Raw genomic sequence first — 27,488 nt, forward strand, 5'->3', positions numbered from 1 at the left:
GAGCATGCTAATTCAGAGAGCTGGATATTATAATCTGGTGTGGATTGAATGATGGGATTGAGAGGAAAGCTAGTCTGACCCGTTACCGATGTCGAGTGGGTGGATGAATGGTCGAGGAATCATCGAGGATTCAGTGTTCTCAAAGGTGGGATTATAGGATATCAGCAATAAGGATGCTTTGGTTGATCACGCTCTCGGGCATCTTTGGAGGATCTTCGGATGATGGCGAAGGAGGCGGCGATGGCGGAACGAAAGAGGCAGGACCAGACTGAACGAAAGGTGATGCATGGCCGACGTTTTCTTCTCGGCGAACGCGTTGCAACCCTCGCGATCAGTGTACCAGCCAACCGAGAGTAGATTAACAGACAGCTGAATAAAGAAGAACAAGAATAAGAAATATCTTTTCTTCGTTTGGTGGATGGGCTATGGGCTCTCGCTTAGGTCTGCCGGCCCCCTGGAGCAAACGCTGTCATAACTCAATCCCACCTTCGTCCAGCCGTTGAATAACTGAGAACTGAGAACTGAACAGAGTACTCTTCTCTCGGTCTGTCTGTCCGTCTCGATAAATACTCCCTGCACCTGTGTCTTGTTGTTATATTCTTATCCTCCTCCTTCACCTCCTTCTCCTCCTCCTCGTTCTCTCCGGCATCCTTCCCGCTCATTTATTTAATAATATTTATTTTTTTTTCCTTTTATTCGTAGCAACCAGTCTCCGGCTAATCCTTATATCCCATATATCTGCTATGCACCCTGATAATACACACATTGATTATATCCGCCGTGTTCATACGCTTAGTAGTTATGCTGCTTCTTGCTCCTTGCTTCTTGCTGGGCTAAATCTTTAATATCTTAAAAGACAAACTTTATCACCTCATCTCAGCGTGTTATCCATACTCTCATTTGTTTGGTAATTATCTCAATTAAAATTAAAAGGGCCAAAAAAACAGAGGAAATAAATCAAATTCTTTCTATAAAATCGGATCATAAACAGAACGATAGAGATGTATTTGTTGAAATTTAGATCTTTCATAAAAATCAGAGGATTGAGGGTTAATCGTAATTCTAAATTGTTATATTTTTACTCGGCATCTTTTTTCTTATATTAACAATTTTTGAGACGCTTTGTGAAATCAGGAGATAATGAACAATGTACAAAAATCTAAGTATAAATTCTTGTCATATTTTATTTCTTTGATTTTTTGTGTGTTGTTAATTTTACTTGTGCCGCACAGAGAGTCTAAAAAAGTGCTATTCTGTAGTAAGAAAAATATCTTAATTGAGTTTTAATTTATTCTATCATTAATATTATCCAATAATAAAGTAATATGTGAAAAAAAATTTTGTCCACTAAAGGTAAAAAATAAATTGAATGATGAAAAAAATTTTAATTATTTTGAAATTGTTCAACGGAAATGTATTAACTCAAGAAAATTTTTCTACTTTGAAATAATTTTTCCGGAAAATTTTTTTGGTTAAAATAAATCTCTTTCCTGTGAATTAATTTTTGAAAATAAAACTTTTTTTTTAATCTTAAATTTTAACAAAAATTGGCTGAATGTTATTGTTTATCTTGAAAAAAAATTTTTTTTTCAAATTACGAATTTTGCAAAGTTTGACTCTTTTAAAAACATTATCTTTAATCAATTATTTCACGTATTAAAAAGTGACAGTTTAAATTTAAAGTAAACTAGAAAAATATTTTTAAACTTTCGAAAATTTAACAATTTTTTCTTAATGCAGAAATTAAATTTTTACCATTTAAAAAAAGAAAAATTTTCAAAATTTTCAGTTACTTTTCTACATTTTTTATTTATTTATAATCCCATACAAGCAAAGTGCCTTACGATGATTAATCAACACAAAAGTTAAACTCTATCCAGCTCGGAGACAAGACACGATTATTCTAGATCAACTCACGTGACACATTATTTGAAGAGGTCGCGTGCAACCTCGGTCATATTATCAACGCGATACGTGACCGAGTCTACGGGAGTGCGAATTAACCAAGGCCAATCAGAGCTGCCTACACACTCACATAAAGATAGATAGAGAGAGATAGACCAAAGTAGATCGATGTACATATATAACTATACAACTATACAACTGTATATATATATATATATATATATATATATATTTATACATTAAGAGAGAAGATTAGAGAGGGGAGGGCCCGCATAGGGAGAGAATCGAGTCTAGAGGGTAGTTAACGGCTTGTATTTGAGGTTTCAAATAAACAACAATATTATAACGTGAGCTCAATTGCTTGAGAGGGCTCCCATGATAACCTTCGGCATAAATTGGGGCTTTCTCTAACAACTTGGCTGGGCCTTTGCTGTCCTGCTTCGCCCGGTCTATTGCCCTAGGATCATTTGCGATAAACATGTCACCGGTCTACCTATATATACTTATACTTTCATCTATTCTAATATCAGCCGAACAGAGTTTGTTTTATTTATAGACATGCTACGATAAAAAGTAACTACTTGATTCAGAAAATTTCACTCTTTTCCAAAATATTTTGTTTGAATTAAGTCTTAAATCAAGTCATTACAATTCGAGTATAAATAAAAAATTTTAAAGGATAAATTTTTTTCTTTAATAAAAAAACTACTATTTTCAAATTAGATACACATTCTTATCTTCATATCTTATGAAAAATTATGTAGGATTAATAGTTTCAGAGATAATTAAAATTTTAGTAAAAACAATTGTAATTTTTGTCTATAATAATGCTCAAAATAAGTAAGAAAAAAAATTTTTAAACATTTTATTATACGAAAATACATTTTAATTTGACCAAGATCATTTTTGTTTTTGAAATTATTTTCTTGAGTCAAGAATATTTATTTAATTTAGAAGAAGACTTTTTCTCTGTGCGTACACTGAGAAAAAATTAACTTCATTCGAGAGAAAATTCTTGAACCAAAAAATAATTTTAAAGAGTAATTGTTTTGAATCAAAAAAAAAATCTTGAATCAAGTAAAATTTACTTAAATCAAGAAAAATTTATTAGTTTAAGAATTTTTTTTTGATTCAAGAACATTTTTTTTCTGTGTATACATTAAAAATTATCTTAGCGAAAGAAAAAAATTGTTAGTCAACATTTTAGGATCGTATAGAGAATTAAATTTTCGGAAAAAATTTTCCGAACTCTGATTTACTGTGACGAGAATAAGATTTTGACTGAAAATTTTCCTTTTTTTCAGATTTTTTTTTAATACACAATGAATGATATTTTCAGTGTCAGTAAAAAAAATTTTAAAAAGCAGATTTTTGACTGGCCCAAATTCACATTGAAAGAAAAATTTCATTGAAGAACTAATTTTTTTGACTCAAGAAAATATTAAGAAAAACGAAAAATTTATTGGCTGAATTAAAATACATTAATCCAGAAAAATTTTTTTGTTTCAAGAAAATTTCTCCTTGCTCCAAGACAACTTCCAAAAAATTATTTGCTTCAAAAAAACCTTTTCTTCCGTGTCGCTGAAGAATTTTTTTCTCTTGGATTAAGATACACAGCAACATACATACAATTACATTTTATTAACCATGATCAACGATTATGATTATGTATACATATCTTTCCCGGCGGGTAACCTCATTTGATCGGTAAATATTGTTATTACCACCCCCATAAAAAAATCAATTTTCACAATCATCAAATCCTTAATACCAAACATATGCAGCGATTGGGCCTCTTTAACGGCAGCAATAAAAAATATTGTTTTCACCGTGAACCGAGATCGTTAACGTTTCCCGTTGATACCTTAGCATGCGGTTAAATGGGCTCGCGGCGGACAGTGTAGCATTATAAAACGAAACGTATATATTAAGAGCGGTGTTGAAGAGGAGCATTTATAAATAAATAAACGAGCGTTTAGGGAAAAAGTTAAGAACAATAAATGTTGTATAGTGCTGGCGGACTAACCGTGAAACGCGGTGTTGTAGTAGTAAAAGTATCTTCACTGCATAACAATAAAATAAAAGACTGCACAGTATAAGTATAAGAGTACCTAGCTGATATATACATACATATATATATATATATATATATATATATATATATATATATATATATATATATATATATATATATATATATAGCATGGATACAATATGAGGACAGAGAATAAGTTGAATAAGGTTGTGCTGAGGAGTCAACGTGATGCGATCGAGCAACAGAATTGCAAATAGCAAACGGGGATGAGTATGAGGATGAGTCCAGGAGGTGGGACGCAGAAAGGAATAGAAGTAACAAACGTTGTGCTATACCGTGGTATGTACATCCATACATGAATATAACACATAAAGCATTCGCAAATAGAATGAGAAAGAGAATAAGAACAAGTATATTATGTGTTGGATATTCCGTGTGTTGCACACGCGCGCGCGCGCGCTCGTGTGTGTGTCTGTATGTGTGTGTGTGTGTGTGTGTGTGTGTGTGTGTGTGTGTGTGTGTGTGTGTGTGTGTGTGTGTGTGTGTGTGTGTGTGTGTGTGTGTGTGTGTGTGTGTGTGTGTGTGTGTGTGTGTGTGTGTGTGTGTGTGTGTGTGTGTGTGTGTGTGTGTGTGTGTTGCCAGACTGGCTCATGGCGGCTTGTAAACCTCCAAGTCATATTCTAGTATTTAAGAGTAGAGGCAAGCATTACGACTCCTTTCGTGTAAGTACGTCTAGTCTATACCGTCATATATACACGACACGGTAATGTGCTCTAGCTAGTCTAGCACAGTGTTTACCGTCGTTGGTTGGTGGTTGTTGGTTGTTGGTTGCTGCTGACATAAGTATTAAAGCATCGGCATCGCGGGTTTTGTTGTGTTCCAACACTGCTATAAACCAAATGTTAACACCTATCGCCGAGCTGGCTTATAAGATCCTTCTTCCTACCCCCACACCGATCTTCTTCGCGTTCAAGCTCTTATTATTTCCTTTTCGCTCTTCTGCTACTCTGAGAAATGAAATATCTTTTTCGTGCAATAATGTTGCTTGTTTTGATCAATACTTTAAATTTAAGTCATTTTTGTAAAATTAAGTTAGTGGATTTCTTGAGTAGTTGTTACTTTTATTTTTCATTACTTGTGACGAGGAATAGTTTATTTAATTTTGTAGAAATATTTTTGAAATGAGTCATTGTAGGTTTCATTAAGAAATATTGGTTGCTGAGGAAAAATTGAAGCATAAATTATAGAAAAAACTTTTGGTAATATAGAATAACATATAATAAATTTTAAATTACAAGAAAATTTTTTTAATTTTGGACAGATATACAAATAAAGAAAGGATATTAAAACAGTCTTCTCTCTTAAAAGAAACCAGTAGAATTTCACTGATTTAACCAGTGGAATTGTCGTCATTGATTCACCAGTGAAATTCCACTGATTTCTTTTAAGAGAGTTGACTCGAGTGAAATTTTAATCGAAGAAAGAAAAATTCACTATTTAGTTAGATTATCAGGAGTTTGAACTCAGCAGAATTCTATGTTGAATTTCCAAAAGTTACGGTGTTTTGCTGCACGGAAAAAAATAATTAATCAAGTAAAATTTCTTAGTTTAAGAACTTTTCTACTCAGATCAAGAATGTAAAAATCTTCAAAATTATTTACATGGTTCAAGTAAATTTCATTTTCCAGTAAGAAAATTTTTTTCTCTGCTCAACAATTAATTTTATTTTTTTGTAGTTAACTTTTTTATGTATTTTATCACTGTGATAAAATTTTGATTTTAGACTCAACTTTATAAATTTTTAAATTATCAATTCCTCATTTTTATTGTAGCGTATCGAAGAACCACTTTCGTACAAAAAATTTTAAAAATACACTTATAATAACTATTCTTCTGATTAATTTTTTTTTTCAATGATATCAAACTTTATCGTAAATATTAAAAATCAACGAAATTAAAGTATGTTTTCCATAACTTTGAGGGTCATCAATTAGTCAAGTATACAGAAGCGATCCGACTACTTAAGTGTTATTTTTAAAATTATTTTGTTAATAATCAGCTTTCAAAAAAAATATTTTTTTTTTTTTTTTTTTTTTTTTTTTTAATTATTATTACACTGTCTTTAAAATAAGAGCAATAAAAAAGAAAGACAGTGGAAGGGTGTATATGGAATTCCACATAACCCTAATATAATATAGGTCGACGAAGATCATAGTCACGCTATCCTCATTTTGGTAGTCAATTGTAGCGATGTTGACTGTATATATGTATATGTGTATGTATATAGGTTCATAAAGGTATGGCACGCGGTAAGCATGTAGACGTTTGGAGTTTAGTGGTGGGCGCCCCGCGAGTCCAGTTGTCGCGTAAAATATTGCAATTCATAAAATAAAACAGAGCTGCGGTCGAGAACGCGTAGAGATATAGCGGTTGGTGAACATTCGAAACTTTACTCTCTCGCTCACTCTCTCTGGCTGTTCGGGGTATTAGACGTCTCTGTTGGTCTCTATCCACCCTATGGTTGTCCGAAACCCACCGCGGTGGCGACAACGACGGGCAGGCAGCTCTTTTTATTCTATTCTGTCCTCTCGATTCTATTCGAGCAGACTCCTATCCTGAAATGCAGCCAAACCGCGACTGTCTACACTCTACACTGCTAGGTGCTTTACTGAATTTTTACGTTCGTTAAATTCTTTTTAAATTTATATGGATGCCTGAGATCACACAGAGAGAGGTAGCTATTAAATAAAACGAGAATGAGAATGAGGACTAGCTCTGAGTTTCGTTGTAGTAACATGTCTACACTGATCGAAAAAGTTTCTTTATTCAGTGGGAATACTTTTTATCCAAGATATGTTATTATGTTCATTCAAAAGTACATTATCTTCAATCGATGCAATCAAATTCTTGAAACAACTAAAAATTATTTTGTTTTTTTTTTTTTTTTATTTATATTTTTGGTTCAAAACTAGTTTTTGTATTTTTCAAAAAAAAAAATTTCAACAATTTGAAACACCAAAAAAAATAGTTGCTAAAAAATAGAAACTCATTTTCTTAGCAAAGTAATCTTCAATCGTATGATCTTCATGAGATATAATTAAAATATTTTTCTAAAAACACAATTCTCTTCAGCTGTAACAATAATTTCGTTTTCATCTAAAATCCGTTCCTGTGTTTTTTGTCTCTATATTCGCATACAGAAAAAAAAAACTTCTTGCACCAAGAAAATTTACCTTCCAGAAGAGAATTTTTTTTTTTTCAGTGCACTCATTAAGAATAATAATGTACTGTTTTGCATGATGTTGCACTTGGAAGGTGAATGAAAATTTTAAAATCAAATTTATTATTATCAGATAAAAAAAAAAACATTTTCAAAATATATTTGTGTAGGAGGAATTTATTGAACTGCAAGTATTTCTTCATTCAAAACAGCAAAAAATAACAAATTTTTTATTTGATCCCGTTGTGAAATATACTTGAGACTTATTATTGATGATCTAAAAAAATTACAGAAATCCAAGGATTTTTAGTACTCTTGAAACAAGTTGGTGATATCTTGAATCAATCTTATAAATAAAATACACTGTTGAGTAAAATATAGATTATCTGTTTGATAATAGTAAAAGGCTATGATTTTAAAATTCCCACAAAATTTTAAATACATATACGGATAAAAAATTTAATAACTTGACTCAAGATCAAGAATCTTGAACCAAGAACACAATTTTGAAGAAAATAACACTCTTGAGTCAAGAAGAGATCTTAAATAAAGAAAATTTTCTTGAACCAAGAATTATATTTTGACCCGAGAATTTTTCCTCTTGACTCAAGAAATTCTTTTTTTTCAAAATGGTGTTCTTGGTTCAAAATTCTTGCTCTTGAGTCAAGTTAAATTTTTGATCAGTGTTGAAAATTTTAATAATTCCAATATTCAATTAATCCACAAGATGTGTAACGAATTAATGAATTAAATTGAACAACGCTTCATAACAATATATAATTATCTATTGGACAATTAAAGAGTCCTTGATGTTTTCTCCCTGTACTGTCAATGATGTCCCTGGATTATTTCCCTGGATTGGGTCCTCTCCAAAGTTCCAGTAGATGCATTATAATAAGGAGGATTTAGACCCGAGTATTTACTTGTTCGTTTAGTTAAAGTTTATTTTAAAAATGTCTTCTCGGAGTGTTTACCCGAGGAGTTGGCAGGCTCATTCGTTAGCTCCTGGAGACAAGAACTGGGGAACCGAGAACCGGGGATAGGAGTTGTTTTAAATAAAACGACCGGTAAGAGGTAAGAGTCGATAAAATAAGAATAAGAGCTGCTCCGGTCTACGCTCTATACACTTTTGTGTATGTATTATGTATTATATACACACGCGGGGGCGCAGAAAGTACCTGGGAGGAAGGAGCATGTGTGGAAAAGAGAAGGAAGGTAATTACGCGATGGTCAGCTCCCGCGCACCGATCGCGTCCCCCAATTCTGAGAATACGAGGCCAGACCGGGATGTATGCGCATATTCAAGATAGTATGTTACATACGCGCGAGCTACTGACTCCTCAGGCCCCCTGCAGCCCTCTGGCCCACTGTTCCTCAGTCTGCAGTCACCTCTGTGCTTGCCTCCTCCTCTTTTACCTCCTTCTTCTTTTCCTTTACGTAGCTGCTCTTCCTCTTGCTCTCCATATCCCATACATGCGTTCCCTCAGGTATTTTACATATATGGACCGCGTCGTGGTGCTCACGTATCTTTTATCTTTCGTCGCAGTAATGGCGCTCCGCACGTCCGCCTTCTGCTTACTGCTCCTGCTACATACCGAGAGTAAATACACTCAAATATTCTCTTATACTCGGGATAAGATAGGCGTTACCACCGAATATCATTCAACATATTTGCTACGAACCCTCTTGCTGATAGATCAGCTACATGATTGCTGATATTTGATACCAATCACTAGTTTCGATTACTAACTATTACACGACGATTTATTCATTTGATACTAATATTTTCACGTCAGTATCCTTGTCACAGATTAAATCTTCGATTTTTGAAGGACAGAAGTTAAAAAGAAAACTATTGATTTAAATATCAATATATGACCAGAGAAAATTGAAAAATAAAATAATAATTAGTGAAATACTTTTAAACAAATGATTTTTAATAAAATTTTATCTAAGTGTTTTGAAAAATGATTATTTTTTAAATATGTGCTTGCGATGGGAAACTCTTTACATACACGAGGTAGTTTTGGACTAAATTGCAATCTTGGAATGAACAATTAAAAAAGAAAAAAAAAATTGCTTACTTAATATGACATTCGTATTAATGTAAGCGAATTATAAACCACAAGCTCATATCACGAAAATATGATTCTCAAATTATCCCCTCCCCATAAATTACTATTTCCTTCTTATTTACTTCAAATTATTTTTTTCTTTTTAAACGAAAGGTAATTTTGTTTTAAATTTTTAAAAGGTTTTATCTTGTTAAAATATTTTTTTTTTATTTATTGAAAATTATTCACCATTGATGTAACTTCAAAAATAGTTAAAAGAATAAGAACATATATAAAAATTTTTCAATTTTTTAAAAGGTGCTAATGAATTATTAGTACTATAAAATTGATAATTGAGTTGAAGTTAATTTGAAAATTATCGAAAAAAATGGTCCACAATGCCTTATTAATTAAGATTAAGCATTATTAAGTGATACGGGCTTTAATATTCGAAATTGCGTGTGCTTACTGATTCATTATCGATGTATTTTATATTTCACATTGTCACATTGTTTTATTTTAGCGTTAGGTTTTAGACTGATCCTTTCTTCAACTAATTATTAAAATGAAATTAACTTAAAAATATTATTTTTTTAATTAAAATGATGTACTCTATAACAACTTGTACAGACTTTTAAATATTTGGGATGGTCAACTCATTAATTAAGTAATTTAAATGATTTGATTAAAAAAAAAAAACGGATTAAAATAAAAACATTTTTCAGTAGTCGTTGATAGTTTAGTTTAAGAATTATACACTAGAAAAAAAAAAATAAAAAAAAAAGAAGCTTGATTCGAGAGAACTATTTTGAAGAGTTTTATTGCCTTGAATCAAATACAAAAAAATCTTGAATCAAGTTAAATTAAGAAAAATTTTTCAGTTCAAGAATTTTTCTATTTAAATCAAGAGGATTAAACTCCAAAACGATTTTCTTGGTTTAAGAATTTTTCTCTTGAATTCATTTAATTTTTTTTTTTTTTTAACAAAAGTTGAAAAAATTATAGCACGGTTATCTACAAGAATAGTGATAATAATAATAATAAGAAATGAAGAAATACAAACTTGGTATAAAAGCTGGTATTGCAGTGTAGACAGAGGAAATTCTTAATACGTTGAGTCGCCTCCGACTCTAAAAACGGATGACACTCAGTTACATGGACGGTTAGAGCGGATTTACGTGAGAATGATTCCATGCACTTGGAACACCGGTAAGGCTTCTCTCTAGTGTGCCGCAGAATGTGGAAGCGCAGGGAGGCTTTTGAAAATATTTTTTGGCAGACTGGACACCGATATGTCGGAGGGGTCTTGCTCGAGCCGGGTTTTTCTGAGTAAACTTCGACGGTGCCCGCGTGGAGGGCCTGGTGGAATATCAATTCCGTTTCTGAGTTTGTCCTGAAGGAACACTGCAAACATTTACGCGCTCCATCGACGCTCCGTGATTCATTATCTAATATTTGTGTTATTTTTCCACATGCCCCTTCTTTTGTGTGCTTTGTCAAGTCTTGGGGTAAGGCGAAAAGCTCTCCGCATCTTAAACATCTGGAAATTTTCACATTGGTATTAATAATAATTAATTTTTGGAATTATAATGATCTTTTCAATGTCAATAAATTGATATTTTGACAAAATTAAATTTTAATATTAATATTAAAAAAATAATTCGATAATAGACTAAAAAAAATTTTTTTACATGCCAGTTGGCACAGGTTTAAAATCTAAATTTTGAGTAAAATGTTGAAAATACGAAAAAAAGATAGGAGATAAATTTTGCAGAGAAATCAATTTTTTACAAAAGAGGATTTTGTGAATTTTATTCAATTATTTATACTTTGGTCAGAATTTTGATGAGAAGGCAAAATTTGCAACTTTTAAAATTGCATGGAAAAAAGCGCACTTGAAACATTGAATTTTCTAAAGAAGTAAAAAGAGCTCTGAGCAAGAAATGAAAAAAAATCATTATTTCAAATAACTTTCCTGTAAAATAAAATTTAATAGTAGTAATTTTTATAATTTTGAAAAAACAACTGCTCAATTTCAAAATTTCATACTTGTTTTTTCAGTATTACATTTTTAATTAATTTTAGTACGCAACTTTGATACTTTTCATTTCTTAAAAATTTTCACCTATATATTTAAAAAAGAATTTCTCATCGAACTAGATTGTACTATTATTTTTTTTTTTTTTTAATGAGAAAAATATGAAAAATTTAAGATACATTAGTTATCATTTTCTAAAATGAGACAATCATGCATTTCTCATAGAATATCTGAAAGTTTTAATGTAAAACTAATTTTTCCAGTTGAGTGCCTGGAGCACTTAATTACTATACTAACAGAAAAATTTATTTGATTCAAGAGGACAAATCTCAAAACCGATAAAATTTTTTTCGTTAAAATAAATTTTACTCAACTCGAGAACTTTTTTTCCTCTATTAATACCGATACAGTAAAACTTAGATAAGTAGGATATCTCTATTACTGAAACTTTTCTCCAGGCCCTGGTATCTTCAAACGAAAAAACCTTTTTTATTAATGCTTACGATTTTCTTCTATTAAAACTTTTTGTTTAAGGTTATTCAATAACTACCTTAATAATTAAAACTATTTATTTTATTATAAAATCAATATTCTTTTTGAAATCTTGTTTCAAGTTATCTAATATACTTGATTTGGAACAGGAACGAGAATAAGCTCTTATTACTAATTAATACTGAAACCAATTAATTAGTGACAGTCAAAGAAGTGAAAAATAGTAAAGTAGAAATCCAAATTTTACTGTAGTTTAAAAACTTTTCTCTCAAAAAATAAATATTTAAAAAAAAAAAATCAAAATCATCAATTTATTGATAGAGACCCTCAAAATTATTGAAAAACACAATGAAAGTGTACTTGTGACAAGAGTCGGTATGAAGTTGAAGGAAATGTCGTTTGTAGTCAGTCAAGTTATTAAATTTGTCTCCGCATTGACCGCAGTCCTTACGCGAGGGCAAAACTCCTTGTGACAAAAACTTGTGCTCCTTGACAGTCTGTTTGTGACTGGGTGTTCTTCGGTGTAAAACGGCGTCTCGAGCAGTCTCGAAGTTGACCGAGCAGAAGGAGCAGAAGTACGGCATTATAGATCCCCGCTCTTCTTCGTCCTTTGACTCCAGGACCTGTCTTTTGTGGGCGGTCAGTTGGTGCCTCTGCAAAGCTACCTGGGACCTCAAAACTTGGGGACAGAGTGGGCATTGAATCCGCTGCTGGTAGTCATTCGTGGCCGTCCAGCTCAAAGGATGCCCCGTTTCATTAGCGTGATGCTGGAGCTGGATGTTGTACCGAAATCCCCGATTGCAGGTTTCACAAGACAAAATCACTTGTCTACGTATTACTATTGGCACTGATCCATTGATCATGAAAACTGTCTCGCGGTGTTCCTTGCTCAGAAGGTGCTGTTCCATGTCCGACTCCTCGTTGCACCAGAAGTTGCAGCAGACACATGTGTAATTTTTCTCTTCCTTCAAAAAATTTATAAACTGTGTAATTTAATTTTTTGATTTAAAAAATCTACTATAAAAAAATAAGTCGGGGCTCACATCAGTTGGGACGTTGGCATGACTAGAGTGCCAATGACGCAAGAAAGTTTCCTCAGTGTTGCAATAAAACCGACAGTTTGTGCACCGAAATGGGCACTGGTGAACCACGTTCACCATGTTCTCCAGAATAAACCGTCGCGCAGTAGGACTGCAGGGGTTTAATCCTGCTACACGACAGTGGTAGTGCGAGAGCAGGTGTTTACCCAATTGAGGACGACGCACACGGGCGTGACACATTTCACACCGCAGAATTTCTTTCTCTCTACGTCGCGTTTTTTTGCTAGGCTTATTATCAACTACTGTTTTTTTAAGTTCGGTGCTGCGCTTCTGAAAATTTTAATTATTATTTTATATTTATTAAACACTGTGAAATTACTAACTGTAAACAATTAAGAATTAATTTACTATCCTTATTTGTTTTACAATAAATAAAAATAATAAAAAAATTATTTTGGTAATTGAATTTTACTTGATTCAAAATTAAATTTTTGGTTCAAAATTTTTTCTGTTTGATCAAATTTTTTATCAGTGAGAAAAAAAAAGTTTTGTTAAGAATTTTATTAAAGCTTTTAAAATTTACAAAAGTTTATCTAATATAAATTAATGAAGATCTTATTAGATCAAAACTATGAAAATTATATTATAAGTTGTGAAATTGTCTTTTTTTAATAAATGATTACATTATTCATTTCAAAATCTATTTAATGAGCTGCCAGGTTTATAAATTATCTCTAAACTTGATTATAATTAATTCATATAATTCAATCAATTAATTATTACTTCATTAATAATTTTTTACAGCTAAACTTCACGGAGAAAAAAAAACAGCACTGATTACTATTTTGTAAAAACTACTGGCTACTGTTTGCACATCAACCAGTAGTGTCTGATAGAGTACTCTTTACTGTCAATTAATATTTTTGTGATGTTGGTACGAAACAGTAATCATTGTTGTTTTATTTTCTCCATGTTAAAAAATTTTTAGTCTTGCTTAATATTTTTTTGAGCCAAGAAAATTAACCCTCAATTCAAAAATTTTTGTTTTTTGTGTAAAAATTGAAATTTTCTTTGAAATAAATTTTGATTTCAAAATAATTGAAAAATTATCTGTCCCCGATAAATTCGTACTTACTTAAAAAATTTCAAACAGAAAGGTAAAATAAAACAACATAAGTAAATAAAAATAAAAGTACCAGTGCGATAACTTTTTGACGTTTCGTCCGGGTCTTCTTGCGTAGAAGCGGTCCAGCAGATCGTGGCAATTTAACGTCTCCTTCAATTTCTTGAATGCTACGTCGAGCGTGCAAGTCCGAGCGCAAGTGTCTGCTGTAAACCAATTTCGAGGCAAGTTTCCGGCCACAAGGACTGCACCAATAACCCGATCGTAGTTCCGACGGCGTGACCGAAGCCCCCGGGATCCATTTCCCGCGAGTGTGACCAGGCGGTGGTTCTCTGCTGTTCCTTGTCATCGTTCTCTCTTTCTCCTCCTTGTCCTCCTTGTCCTCCTTGTCTTCTTCCTTCTCCTCAAACTCTGCCGGCTCGTCCTCCACCGTTTTCTGCTAACGATAATATACCACATGTACAAATATAGATATATAGATATAGATGCATATATATATATATATATATATATATATATATATATATATATATATATATATATATATATATATATATATGTGAATCAATAAGATACCCGGCGTCCAAGACGTATCCAAGGACGACAATTAGTCGAGTTATCCTAACGGCCCAGCGTCACGCGATCCTTTAATTACTGAGCAAGCAAACACGAGCGTATCCTCACCGCAGACCCAGCCGATTAAAACCCAAATAAGGACCAACTGCTGAAATTCGTCTTCTTTGATAAATTAATCATTTTCCCAGTCAAATAATTCTTCGAAAAATTTTCAGTTTTAAGGTTCACCCTCGTTTAGAGATTTACGGTTCAGAATTTTATGAAATTTTACATATTTGTAAATTATATTAAGACAATAAGCCTGCTAAATTTTTAAAAAGATCAAAAGAACCAATAAAAAAAAACTGAGCTTTTAAAATTTTAGGATTAAACAATGAGCCTTGTGAGAAATGACAGTTTTTATTTTATTTTACAAAAAGTACCGCTTATATTTTAATAAAAATTGAGAAAATTACAGTAAATAATATATTTAATATTTTTTACAATCCAATGTAAAAATTAGGAGTATATAGTCTTACTAATTAATATATCTGTGTCTTTCATTCTCTAATACGACTTTGCATAGGAAAATAAATAAATCAATAAGTAAATCAAATAAGGTTTTAGATGGAACATTTAACACTTGTGATATCTACAATTCTACCTTAATCCATAAAAATTTTTTTTTTTAATAAACTTGAAAAATTTTTACATTGAAAAAATTTGAATTTATATTCACGCTCGAATTTAATTACAAAAATTTACAGAATCTATTCAAATTTACTGTTATGTAATTTTATGGCATCGATATACAGGTGACTCGTCAGTCTGATGGTAAGATATCCCCTTACTTTACAAAAGCTCCGTCTGAACTGGCACCGAATTTTATTGCTGATTTCTTATTTCAATGCTTTTAATTTATTTAAAATTATTTTTCCGGCTTGGATATTATTTTCTTAAGCTTCTAAATTTTTTGAACTCAGAGATTTCGTGATTTTACATAAAAAAAGTATCCTTTTTATAATGTAAGTTTTATATTTTCGTCTCACATTCATAGAAAATGAAGCTTATGTGAATTAGAAAAATTTTTCAAAAAGATTTAAGTTATCGTATTTAAAAAAACAATCTCTTAAAACAAGAAAATTTTCTCAGTTTAAGAAAATTTTATAGCAACTAATAATTTTTATTTTTTCAATTATTTTCTAGAGCCAAAAAATTGATTCTTTGAAAAAGAATTCTTTTTTATCGAGTGAAAAAAAAGTCTTCCTATGGTTTTTTAAAAAATTTTTTTTGCATTTATTTATGGGCTTCCAAAATTTCAAAAAATATCTACGAAAAAAATCCTATCATAGTGTAGTTTCTAAATCTCACCCCTGACAATTTACCTCACTCGGTTTCCATTTGCCCCCGGTGTGCGGTGGGGGAACAGGACTATCTTGATGATACGCTTCATCTTGATCAAGTTCGTCATCGTTCTCCTCAGCAATATGCTCCAACATCTGTTCAGGCTTCCATTTTCCCCCAGTGTGAGGCTGCGGAGGATACTCTCTATCCTCCTGATCGTCAGTTTCAGTATAGGAATCTTCTTGTCCAATATCCTCGACCGGACTTTCATCAGAATCATCCTCAGAATTTCGCTGACGGTAGTCCGACTCGCTGTCACTTTCATCGCCCGCGGTATCTTTGTTAGTATCAGAATCTTCATCGAGATCATCATTTAGCCACTGATCCCGATCTTCCTCATCGCGTTTGCTCTTATCGGGTTCATCAGCATGCTTAGGCAGCGTAGAAGTGACAGTGAGCTTGCTGGCGGATTTGTCATTAAAGGGCACCACCAAATCGGGGAATCCAACGAGCGAAGGGATGCCGATGTGATCGGTCGGATCATCTAAATCCGCGACTACTGGTGAGAGCGCAATAAGTTTGTCTTTAGCACTTGGCTCTTCAATTTCATTGTACCGTTTAGCTTTATTGCGCTTTCCACGTAATCTCTCGGACTTTTTCTCTGGCTCAAGCCCTGCCAAGGCCCTGCTGCCACTTGGCTTTGTCTTGGAACTGCTTTGTAGCTCGAGAGAGCTGAAAAATGCGTCAGCATTAAGTATTTCCGGGTAGCAAACTGTCGGGTCAGGGGTAACGGCCTTTCTTTCGGGCTGGCGGCAGTTTGTTTGTCGATGCTGGATGTAATTCTCCAGTCCAGTTATTGTCACGTGACACTTTATGCAGTAGTGTGTGTCGTCCTCGTCGTCATAGCTCGTCTCCATCGGGCTGGGGGGTGATTATTCTTTTGTTACTCTTTCTGAAATTCGACAAAATGAAAATAATTATTATTTTTGACAGATTAATTAAAGTTAGAGGCAAACCGTCTGAGAGACAGAGTCTAATAGTTTGATATTGTCAATAAATTTTTATGCATAAATGACGTTTTAATCAATATTCTCTGCTTTAATGTAGAGAAGGTTGAATTTTTTTACTGTTTGGATTAACTATTAAAGATACAGATAAATAAAAAATTTATTTTTTGCAAGAAATATAATCCTTCATTTACAATATTTAAATTTTAGAATATGTCATCTTTATGAGATGAAAAATAGGTCAGAAATCATAAAAAAATTTTTTTGAAAAATCAAGTAAAAATATTAATTGCAACAATCATCATGTATCTTATTTTTCGAAGGTATTTTTTTGTATTGCAGCTCGATCTCTTTTAATTTTTTACTAAACTTAAAAATTAAAATATCATGAGAACTTGTTCATAAAAAATATCAAAAGAACTTTTTTTAATAATTTTTGTTTTGAAGAATCAATAAGTTTATGAAAATTTTAAAATAAAAATTTGTGAAGTACACGGAAAGAACAAGATGACACTGGATATCATCCCAGATTATACTCAGTGATATCTGTGGTGAAAAAAATTTCAGATAGTAGCTAGAAAAATCTAGATTATACTGCGTGATATCTGGATTATACTCATTGTAATTTGGATTATACTAGCTACTATCTAAAAATTTTTTTCACTCAGTATGATCTAGGATAATATCCAGTGTCATCTTGTTCTTTCCATGTAGAATTTCAAAAATGAAAAAAAAAAAAAAATTACGAAATCTTTTTATTTTCTCTGAAAAAAAATACTATAGTAAAAATTGATAAAAAAAATTTTTTTTAAGTATCAAAAAAAAAAAAATGTTAGTCATAAAAATTAATAGATGATAAAATTACGGTTTTTTTTTTCTATTTTAATGTTAAAAAAGGTTTTTTTTCATTTCAATTGTATCTCTTATCTTAAAGTCAAAATAGAAGCTCAAGTAATTTTTTGTAGAGTAATCAAATACTAATATAAGTTATGAAAATTTGAGATCAAATTTAATGAGAAAAAAAATAACAAGAATTATTTCTTGTAGGCAATTTAGTCACTTATAGAAGATTTTCGTATAATCCCATTCTATTTCACTTTTTTTCGTTCGACAAAGTATTAGTCAAATAAGTTTAAAAAATAATTTTTACGGGGCTGTGGAAAAAAATAAAAAAATACAAAATCAAAATTTCAAGAAAAATTTCAAATACAAGAATGAAAAAAATAAGAGACATTGTCTGAAAAAAAAAAAAAAAATTCCCTAAAAAAAGTCCTTATCATATCAACTTGATCATTTCTTTTATTATCAGACAAAACTGAAATTAAAAGTCAGAATTGATCTGAAAGACAGTAAAAGACAAGTTTAATAGTTTTGATATGTCAATAAATTTTAATGCGCGAATGACAAGATCGATACTTGGCATTTAATATAATAAAAAACTTCAATATTATAAAAGTGTGTTGTAGTGGGTGAATGTCATTTATAATATTGACTAATTACTTTTATATTTTAGTCAACTGATCGAGACAGACACTCGAGATTAAGTTCGGAAATAATACAGAGAGAAGAGATATAGGTATCTTTGTAGTGGGAAAAAGAAAAGAGCAATAGAGAAGTATTACATGTAGGATGTAGAAGTGGATGAATGCATCAAGGGAGGATTCACAAAAGGCAAAGACAATCGCATTAGAGAGTGGCATCGGTGGCTCGTCGCAGCTCGTAACAGCAGGCAAATTGAACTCAATATTCGCGGAATAGAATAGGTACAGCGAATATATATAATACTACGAGGGAACAAGTTGACGGTTCGTGTTCGGTTCGGTTCGGTTTGAATATGGAGGATTTGGAGTATGAGTATGGGGCATGGCCCAGAGGTGTGTTAGAGAGTTGAGGAGAAGATCGGTCGATGCCGCTGCCCGTTATTCGGACGACGACACTTCGCCTCTACTCCCAGTTCCCAGTTTTGCAGGTTCCTACCCTCTCACCCTCGCACTCCCTGGAGCAACCACGCTCACTTGCGCCATTCTCTTTTTCTCTTGATCGAGTTCTGCGTCGCATCATCCTCGCACCCTCACAAACAGAAACGATTCTCTTGAAACTCATCGCAAAATGACAGACGAGTCACTGACTCCTGTCAAGACTGCTGACGATGACAATCGATTAAAATTATTAGATCTATCTGGACTTTACTTCGTATCTGTTGTTGTATTACACTCGTCATTAATTTATTTTATGATTGATTGCGTTTATGTGAATTTTATTGATGGACATAATCCACCGATAATTTGAAGCATGTGATCGCTGATCGGATACGAGACTATTCCGCGATCAATCATCTTAATCTGCCGTAATCCGCTTTTGTTATTACTGAAAACAAAAAATTGTGACCAATACAGTTGGTGACAGGCTTTTGAAGGTTTTGGATAAAAAATTTGGTTTATTATTTTTTGTTACGATGGGTTTATCTTCGAAGATAATTAGAAAATTTTATGCTAATTTTTTTCATCAAATTTCTTGATTTAGAATTGAGGAGTTGAGTTTCAAAAGGGTATCTTTTTGTTTTTGATTAATCGAGACAAAAAACTGGTTATTTTCAGTTATAAATATTTTTATTGAACTTTTTTAATTTCGCTACAAATTGCTATTGGTTGTGAAGCTACACACAAAAAACAAATTTCTTGCGCCAAGAAAATTTTGAGGAAAACAAAAGTTATTTTGGAGCAAAAAGAAATTTTCTTGGCTCAAGAAATTTATCTTGTCTCAAGAAACTTTGACTTCATTCAAGAAATTTCCAATCTTCCTTAATATTTTCTTCAGCCAAGAAAATTTACACTCCAATCAAGAATTTTTTTTTTTTTCAGTGTACAATTCGATTTTTATTCCAAAATCTTTATAATTCTTGAGGTAATTAATATTAAAAAGTTAAAAAAACTACTCTTTTAAAATATGAAAAGATACTTTTTTGAAAATCAGCTCCTCAATTGATGATAATAGATTTTTTTGAGAAAATTTTAAGTTTTTAAAAAGTAACACTAAACACTAAAAAAAATTTTAAATCAAGTGAAATTTACTTGAACCAAGAATAATTTCTTATTTCAAGAATTTTCCAATTTGATTCAAGATTATCAAATTCTTCAAAAATGATGTTTTTGGATCAAGAAATACCAAGAGAAATTTATCATTATGTTCTGAACTAAAAAGTATAGGCCACAAATAAGTAGTAGATCATCTATCATATTCTAAAACCTTCTCCGAAATATTTTGCATCAATTAGTATAATTTTAATGTATATTTTTTTAATAGTTTTTTTACTTAAGCCTTTCTAAAAATACGTCCCTTCACTTATATTAGTATGAATAAATTCATCGACTTATTGCAGTGCTCATGAATTAGAAATGTAGAAAATTAAAGTTTTAAATACACACACGGTGAGAAATTTCCATTATTTTTTATTCTGCATGGATTTTAGATTTTACAATGGTGCATATCACTAGTGAACCTTATTGACTCAGAATAAAATTTTACAATGGCCCATAGTAATTTCCGAAACAAATGAAATCAGACTTAGCAAATGGTAGAAATTGAAATGTACCATAGTAAAATGAAATATACAATAATTTAAATTTCCGAATGTGCTATAGCAAAAAAAAAATAAAAAAACGCCTGTAAAAAATAAAAAGTTTTGGAGTAAAAAATGTTTTTGGCAATCAAAAAAAATATCAAACCAAACAAGATTTTTTTTTGTTTGCAATAATTTTTAAAAATATTTTTTTAAAATATAGTTTTTTTATTTGTTTTCTATTTTTTTTTAGTTTTTAACAATTAACATAGGATTTATTTTGACAATTAATTTTATTATAAATAAATGGAAATTATTATAAATAATTATAAACACAATACATTACTTTTAAATATCATAACAGTTTTAATATAATTAAATTACGGCTAATATAAAGTTAACGTCTAATACAAATTTATTTCCAATTTTTTTTTTTGAATTAACAATAACATGCAACTAAGTACGTAGCACTTTTTTTTTTATAATAAAAATAATAAATACAATACAAAGAAAAAAATTTTTACTAATAAGATGATACTTTGAGCACAATAAGAATTATTTTATGTTTTATACCCAAGTTTTAAGTATATAAATTATTGATGTGTTGATGGATTTTTGAACTAATAAGTATTTATTTGAAACTTAATGTTTATTGCAATTTTCACACACTGTTAACCACTACTGATAGCGTCTGTACACTTATGTTCACAAAATAAAGCAGCACGAAAAAATGTAAGACCGCGCGTCGCGACTGACGCGCATACGTTTACTATGGGACATATGAAAATTTCATATAATCACAATTTTAAATTTAAACTGAGTACACATGACTAAATGTAAGACTATTTTGTAAATTTTTATTGTCGACTGAGCAACAGAAATTTTACTATGGAACTATAATAAAAAATTTTAAGTACACTAACAGTTTTTGTTCTGTCAGTTTACGAAAATTTTTTATATATGTTTATGTAACAGTTGCATGCTCAAATTTACTATGGTCCCTAGTAAATATTGATTGGTACAATATGATTTTCTTAAATTATTATGATAATATTTTGAATTGAGTCATTAAGGTTCAGTCTTCTTATGTATGCATAGTAAATTTCTACAGAAATTTCTCACCGTGCATGAGTTTATATGTTTATTGATGAAAGATTAGTAAAATAGCTGGCCTAGTTGACGTGTCTTTTCCACGAGGACTCTCGCAAATTTTAACGATGTTTGCATACACTGTGTATTGCAGTTGTCATGGGCAACAATTCGAAACAAAGTCATCCATTTTACAAAAAATTCAGTCGACAACTTGGCTTCAAACTAATCAGTCGCTATTTCCTTAGACGAATTTTCATTGCAATTTTGAATATATCAAAGATTTCTAAAATATACCAACATTTTTGACATTGTGCGGGATTGGGTTGTATAATGAGCTCAACAATGCGGTTCATAAAGATTATTTTATGCTGCTGGATCGTATTTACTAATCATTTTTCAAATGGAAGAACTATTCACAGTTTAGAAATCAAAACGCGTCTCATGAATCATACGGTGAGTTAATTTCTTGTATTTAATGTCAATTATCTGTGAACATTATTAAAACTGTTCATTGGTTTAACAGATGGAATTGATTGATAAAAGTTTCACAAATAATTCGAACCCAGTGATAATAACTTCTGACTTAGTTGATGACCAAGTTGTAATTCGAAATGACGATAATAGAAATCCGCTGATTGTTGTGAATTGTGATCTGAAAAGCAAATAAATCGAAGGGTATCTTCCCAGCTATCCTACGTACGTCCTCACGCTTAAATCTCTTCAAAAACGGATTTCACTCATTTTTGAGTTTATGCGCTCAACAATCAGGACCACAAAGTCACCAATGTTCATTATTGATACTTCTGAATGGTCCGATGCTATAAATGCTCGTTCGATTCTTGAATTTCTCAGCAACTTTGTTATGTTGGTAGCATACTACTTGTGTTATAATAATTACAAAGATTCAACCATTGTCTACACTCTGAATCCTTATACACAATATGCTCCGCTACCTTGGAATCAAGTTAGATTTGCAAACAGCCATAGTAAAACAAAACCGACACTATACAGTCTGCAATATCCGGAAGGTTATTATTCAGTTTAATAAATTGTTTCAATTTCTTAAAAAAAAAAAAAAAAATTGAGCAATGTTTTTTTATGTGAATAAACTTAATTAATTTCTCAATTATTTTTCAGGTTTGAAGAAAAATTATCAAAGTATTTGTTTTGACAAAACTCAATATTTAGATGGTCATAAAATAAAATTATTGTCTCTCTTAAATTTTCAAAAGTCAACCATAGAATATTATCGAAAAGAAATTAAGGAGTACTTAAAAATGTTAAAAATTTCCAAAGATATGAGATTGAATATATTATCTCATTATATGAACGTTACAATATCAATATATATCCTCCAAAACTATTTTGATGAAAAAATGATAAAATCTGGTTATGATTTTGAACTTTCCAGTCATCAGTATGATGCACACAACCAAATGTATCAATTAGCTGATATTAATTATAAATTCTCTGATTTTGTGACGCAGTATTTAGAAGAGGACTTTTCAATTCTGACGAAAAAAACTGATTATTTGACGGCAATCAGGGAAATTAAAATAAATCTTCAACTTATTTTTATCACAGTCTTGGTATTGTTGTTGATTTTACTGGTGATAATAATAAGCAATAGATTTCATGTGAATGAAGGAATTATGAATATTGTTAGCGTGTCATTGGGAATGGGACTAATATCTCCAATTAAACGTCTCTCGATGAGGATAATTTATTTCTTCGGGTTTTTATTCATTTTTATAGTGATGCCCGAATTTTAAGGACAAATTTCGGCAATTCTATCGCATCCAAAGTGACGTAATGTTGAAAGTCTAAAGGACTTGTTTGATAACAAGTATCATGTGTTTTATGATGGAACATTGATAAAAAACATGATTTATGAAAAATTGTGAGTGACCGAGGAGGACCTGAAATACTTGCATCCATCGTCTGATATCGAAATGATGAAATGTCCGATCGAAGCCCAACAAAATTCAACTATCGCTTGTATTTTTCTTAGTAAAGTTCTTCTTCAATGCGCTTTAGAGCTTAAGACGATAAATTTGATTTTCATAGAATTTTTTAACTGGAGCTTAGTTAGGGCACTTCCACTGAAAATTCAAATTTTCGCCGGAAGTGCCCAATTAAACCTCCTGCTAAAAAATTCTATGAAAATAAAATCTATCGTCTTACCCCAAAATATCTTAGGAAAGGCCTAAAGACAGCTGATTTCAAAAGCGGAACTGAAAATTCCAATTTTAGAAGGTCCATCAAGGAAGTTACATTTTGGCACACCCTAGTAATGATGCAAAATATTCAAATACAAATACAACTGTAAATAAAAAATTTTGCGTCATTGCGTCAAAAAAAATTGTGTTAAATATTTAACACTTTTATGTGTTGATTCTCTTAAATCAACACAAAAAAGTGTTGAACATTTAACAAAAAATTTTTAAATGTGTAAGACTTCTTTTCCAAACTCCACACACAAGAAGAAACTAAAAGAAATAAAAAATGATTCGAGCCGATAAAATGATCGGATTTTTTCCTGTGGTTGGTTGAGGCGACTTTGCACTCCCGGACCGGGAGGCGAATAGAAACTTGTTGAATGTTCGGGTCCACGCAAATTTAGTTCACTCTATTTTTCCTTTTTCCGGCGATTAAAGACATCTTTGTCAAAAAATATCGATTTTTATGATTGAGGAGCGTTCTGAGATGGATGCGATTGCATTAATCCCACCGTAATTACATCTACAAAAGAACATCGGTAAAAAAGAAGGTCTACTCGGCACAGCGTGACAAGCGACAGGCTATTTAGTCACCAACGAGATTATTCCAAATAAATGATAATGAAATGTCAAGGAGCGGTCTAACTATTTATGATTCCATAAGGATTTTTATTAATCCACAAAAAAGATGGAATGTCCTTGCCGAAATAATGAGTGTATATTCGATTACTGCAACTCCTATCGTCTCTCCCTTCCTTTTATTTCCCCTTTTCATCAATTCGCGCTCCTACACTTAGACACTCACACTCTTAAACACACACAAGCCCTTGAAAGCCAACATACACTATATATGTATAACCAGAGGGTGGCAAACAAAAGAGAGGAATCTTTTGGGAGTCGTCAAGCGAAATTGAACGATTTCGATTGGACAAACCTCTGATCATTTTCAAGAAAATCTCCAGCAGTCGAGTCTTTAAAGCTTTCAGGTGGATTGACCAAACCCTTCCCATTCCAACTCATCCCATCCCATCAAACCGTACAGCTATCCACCTATTTTAAAGACAAGATTCCCGAAGTAACCTTGTCAGCAGCTTCTGTTTCTGCTCTAGCATTGAGTATCAGCCCTTTTCAACTTCGCCCTCACCCTTACCCTTCACACTATTACATTTGGATATCCGATCCAAAGCCCATACCAATCGTAATAGCACTACCAATAGTAATATCTTTATTATTTTCCAGACATTATGTTCCATAAACACGGCATTAAATTTAAGTACAAATCCAGATGACCAGAATAATATTATCATATTATGTCCGGTGATATTGTCTAGTCCGGAGATGAGGATCTGATAGATACTATGGGTTACATATATGTATCTATGTGTCCATACCCACCGGCTGTTACTAGCCTAGAATGAATTAAATTAATATACATATATAGAGAAGAAAAAGATATCTTGGCTCAAGAACAATATTCTTGCTTACATAATATTTTCAGGAAGACGACGAAATCTTGATTCAAAAAAATTATTTTCTTGATTAGAATTTTTTGATTGAAAAGTTTCAAATAGTTAAACAAATTATTTCTTGAGGCATTTCAGCAGCGGCGTCGTCTCAAGATACCGATTAATGATATATCAAAAAATTAACTTGAATTAAGAAAAAAATTCTTAAACTAAGAAAATAATTTTGAAAAGTTTCATTGTCTTGATTCAAGACCAAAAATTCTTTAATCAAGTAAAATTAAGTTAAACCAAGAAAAATTTCTTAGTTCAAGAATTTTTTTACTCAAATGAAGAAAATGACATTTTTCAAAATTATTTACTTGATTTAAGTTAATTTTTTTTTTCTGTGTACGCTGTGATTGCTAAATGGTTTCACTCTTTTTTTTATGAACGTAGTCCGGTCAGGGTTCGATTCCGATCTCGGACATATTTTATATTATTTTTAGTTCATAAAAAAATTAAAAAAACAAATAGTCGAAAGCCGAGAAAAATGATATTTTTGAGTCAAGTATTTAATTCTCGAGCTTAGAGAATATTTTCTCAAATTATCAAGTTCTGTACATTGAAGTTAAGATGTGTTTTGGTTTAATTAAAAAAATAAATTGTTTTTTCATGAAAAAGTTATTTTCTTAATTCAACAATTTTAATATTATTTTTTGAATGAAGAAAAAGAGCTTTTCTGTTGCAAGAAGAAATTTTCGATGACCAAAATGTTCTTGGTTTAACTTAACTTTTTTTTCTGTAGATATTGTGAGTAACATATATGTATCTGTGTGTCCATAACCACCGGGTGCGATTGTTAACAGCCTAGAAGGAATTAAATGAATATAAGTAGTCATGGAGAACAGAATAGAACAAAGAAAGAGAAACCGACACTTGGAGCTGGATGCGACTGACTACAGTGTCCTGGGAGCTGTACTTCTCTAGTATAGTGACCGTAAGGTCCGGGAATATTGAGTCGGTCTTTAATGTTTATAACGACGTTAGACAGCCAAAGTACCGAAAGAGAGAAAGAGAGAAAGAGGAGAGAAATTTCATAGATGTAGATGTAGATGGAGACACGTATAGCGTAGAGTTTGGTTGTGTTATGTTGTAGTTTAGTGAAGAGCTAAGGGACTGAAGCGAAGAATAGACCGTCCACCCATGACAAAGGGTACCTACCCCCAGATCCTGATGTACTGACGTAAGCTTGTACTTGTGTGTATGTAGTATGTAGAGCACGTACTGGTTAGGAGGTTCACTCTATTCGAGTATGGTAGGGCCAGAATGTATTCTATAGAAGAGAAAGAGGATGAAAAGTATAAGAAGAGAAGGGGGAGAGGAAAGTATAGGGGGTGGGGTGGGGGAGTTGAGAGTAGAGCGGTTGCATCTAACAAGAAGAGGGTGAGCAAGCCTCTGTCTAATCGATGCCGCGGTGCGCGCTCGCCCCGCTGGCTATTACGCACCTTAATGTCCTTACTCCCATACCCTCCGGCCTCTTTGGCATCCCCCATCCGCTCGATCCCACCAGCTACGCCAGCGGACACAACCTCGTCTACGGAGCTCAAGAACGAACCAACCTTTCGTTTCGTAGACGATACGACCAAGCGGCCATGACACGTGTCAATCTACCGCAGACGCCCGATCGATACTATGCTGACTTTACTTGACTCCCTTATTTGCGGGCAGAACCAAAGTTTTAGCTGGATGAGCTCGATCACTTCTTTCGAGCTTTTCAGGTTCCAATTAAAGGAACAGGACTGAGTTTCTTCGTCTGAATTTTTTATTGCTTCAAATTACAAAATTAGATTGATGTGTTTGTGTTAGTACAAAAAAAAATTTTAGAAGCTTAGAAATTATCTATTGAAAAAAATTAATTCACCCTTTGATCATACACTGAAAAAAAATTTCTTGAACTAAGAAAATTGTAAGGAACACCGAAATTATTTTGGAGCAAGAAATTTTTTTGGCTTAAAAAAAATTTAACTTCGTTCAAGAAATTTTCAATCTTCCTTAAGATTTTCTTGATTTAAAAAAATTTACGCTTGACTTAAGACTTTTTTTCTTTTTGTGTATAAAAAAAATTTTTTTTTTTGGATCAAAAAAAATTTATGCTAAATATTTATTACAAATACATCTATTGATTTAATGCAATTCTGTTAATTTTTAACATAAAATTTTTTGAAGGAATTAATTGGAAGAAAAACGATGGAAAATTTTTAACGCTGTTAATTATTAATTATTATAATCTTTAGATATTTTTCAATTCATATTAAAATTTTTGGATACTCAGTCTGCAACCCTCTCTGAAGTTCAAGCGT

At 31.8% G+C, this 27,488-nt stretch overlaps 2 protein-coding genes across 5 annotated transcripts in view; one reads left to right on the top strand and one right to left on the bottom strand.

Moving 5' to 3' along the window:
• Tio (zinc finger domain-containing protein tiptop) overlaps nt 1-27,488 on the top strand; it is a 173,446-nt gene that overhangs the window by 22,140 nt on the left and 123,818 nt on the right. The window lies entirely within an intron of this gene.
• LOC141530170 (uncharacterized) overlaps nt 1-27,488 on the bottom strand; it is a 44,129-nt gene that overhangs the window by 7,364 nt on the left and 9,277 nt on the right. The window contains exons 2-6 of one of the 2 annotated variants that reach the window (XM_074247122.1): nt 15,848-16,758; nt 13,981-14,343; nt 12,788-13,114; nt 12,105-12,709; nt 10,278-10,754 (exon numbers count right to left, since the gene is read on the bottom strand). In XM_074247122.1, coding sequence (XP_074103223.1) covers nt 10,278-10,754; nt 12,105-12,709; nt 12,788-13,114; nt 13,981-14,343; nt 15,848-16,723 — 2,648 coding nt within the window. In that variant the 5' untranslated portion in view covers nt 16,724-16,758. Of the gene's footprint in view, nt 1-10,277; nt 10,755-12,104; nt 12,710-12,787; nt 13,115-13,980; nt 14,347-15,847; nt 16,759-27,488 lie in introns of both variants that reach the window. The other variant, XM_074247121.1, reaches the window with a different exon arrangement.

Source organism: Cotesia typhae, unplaced genomic scaffold (genome assembly GCF_013202065.1).
Source record: "Cotesia typhae breed Kobodo isofemale line unplaced genomic scaffold, CoteBio_Ctyphae contig_48, whole genome shotgun sequence".
NCBI classification, from domain to species: Eukaryota; Metazoa; Arthropoda; class Insecta; order Hymenoptera; family Braconidae; genus Cotesia; species Cotesia typhae.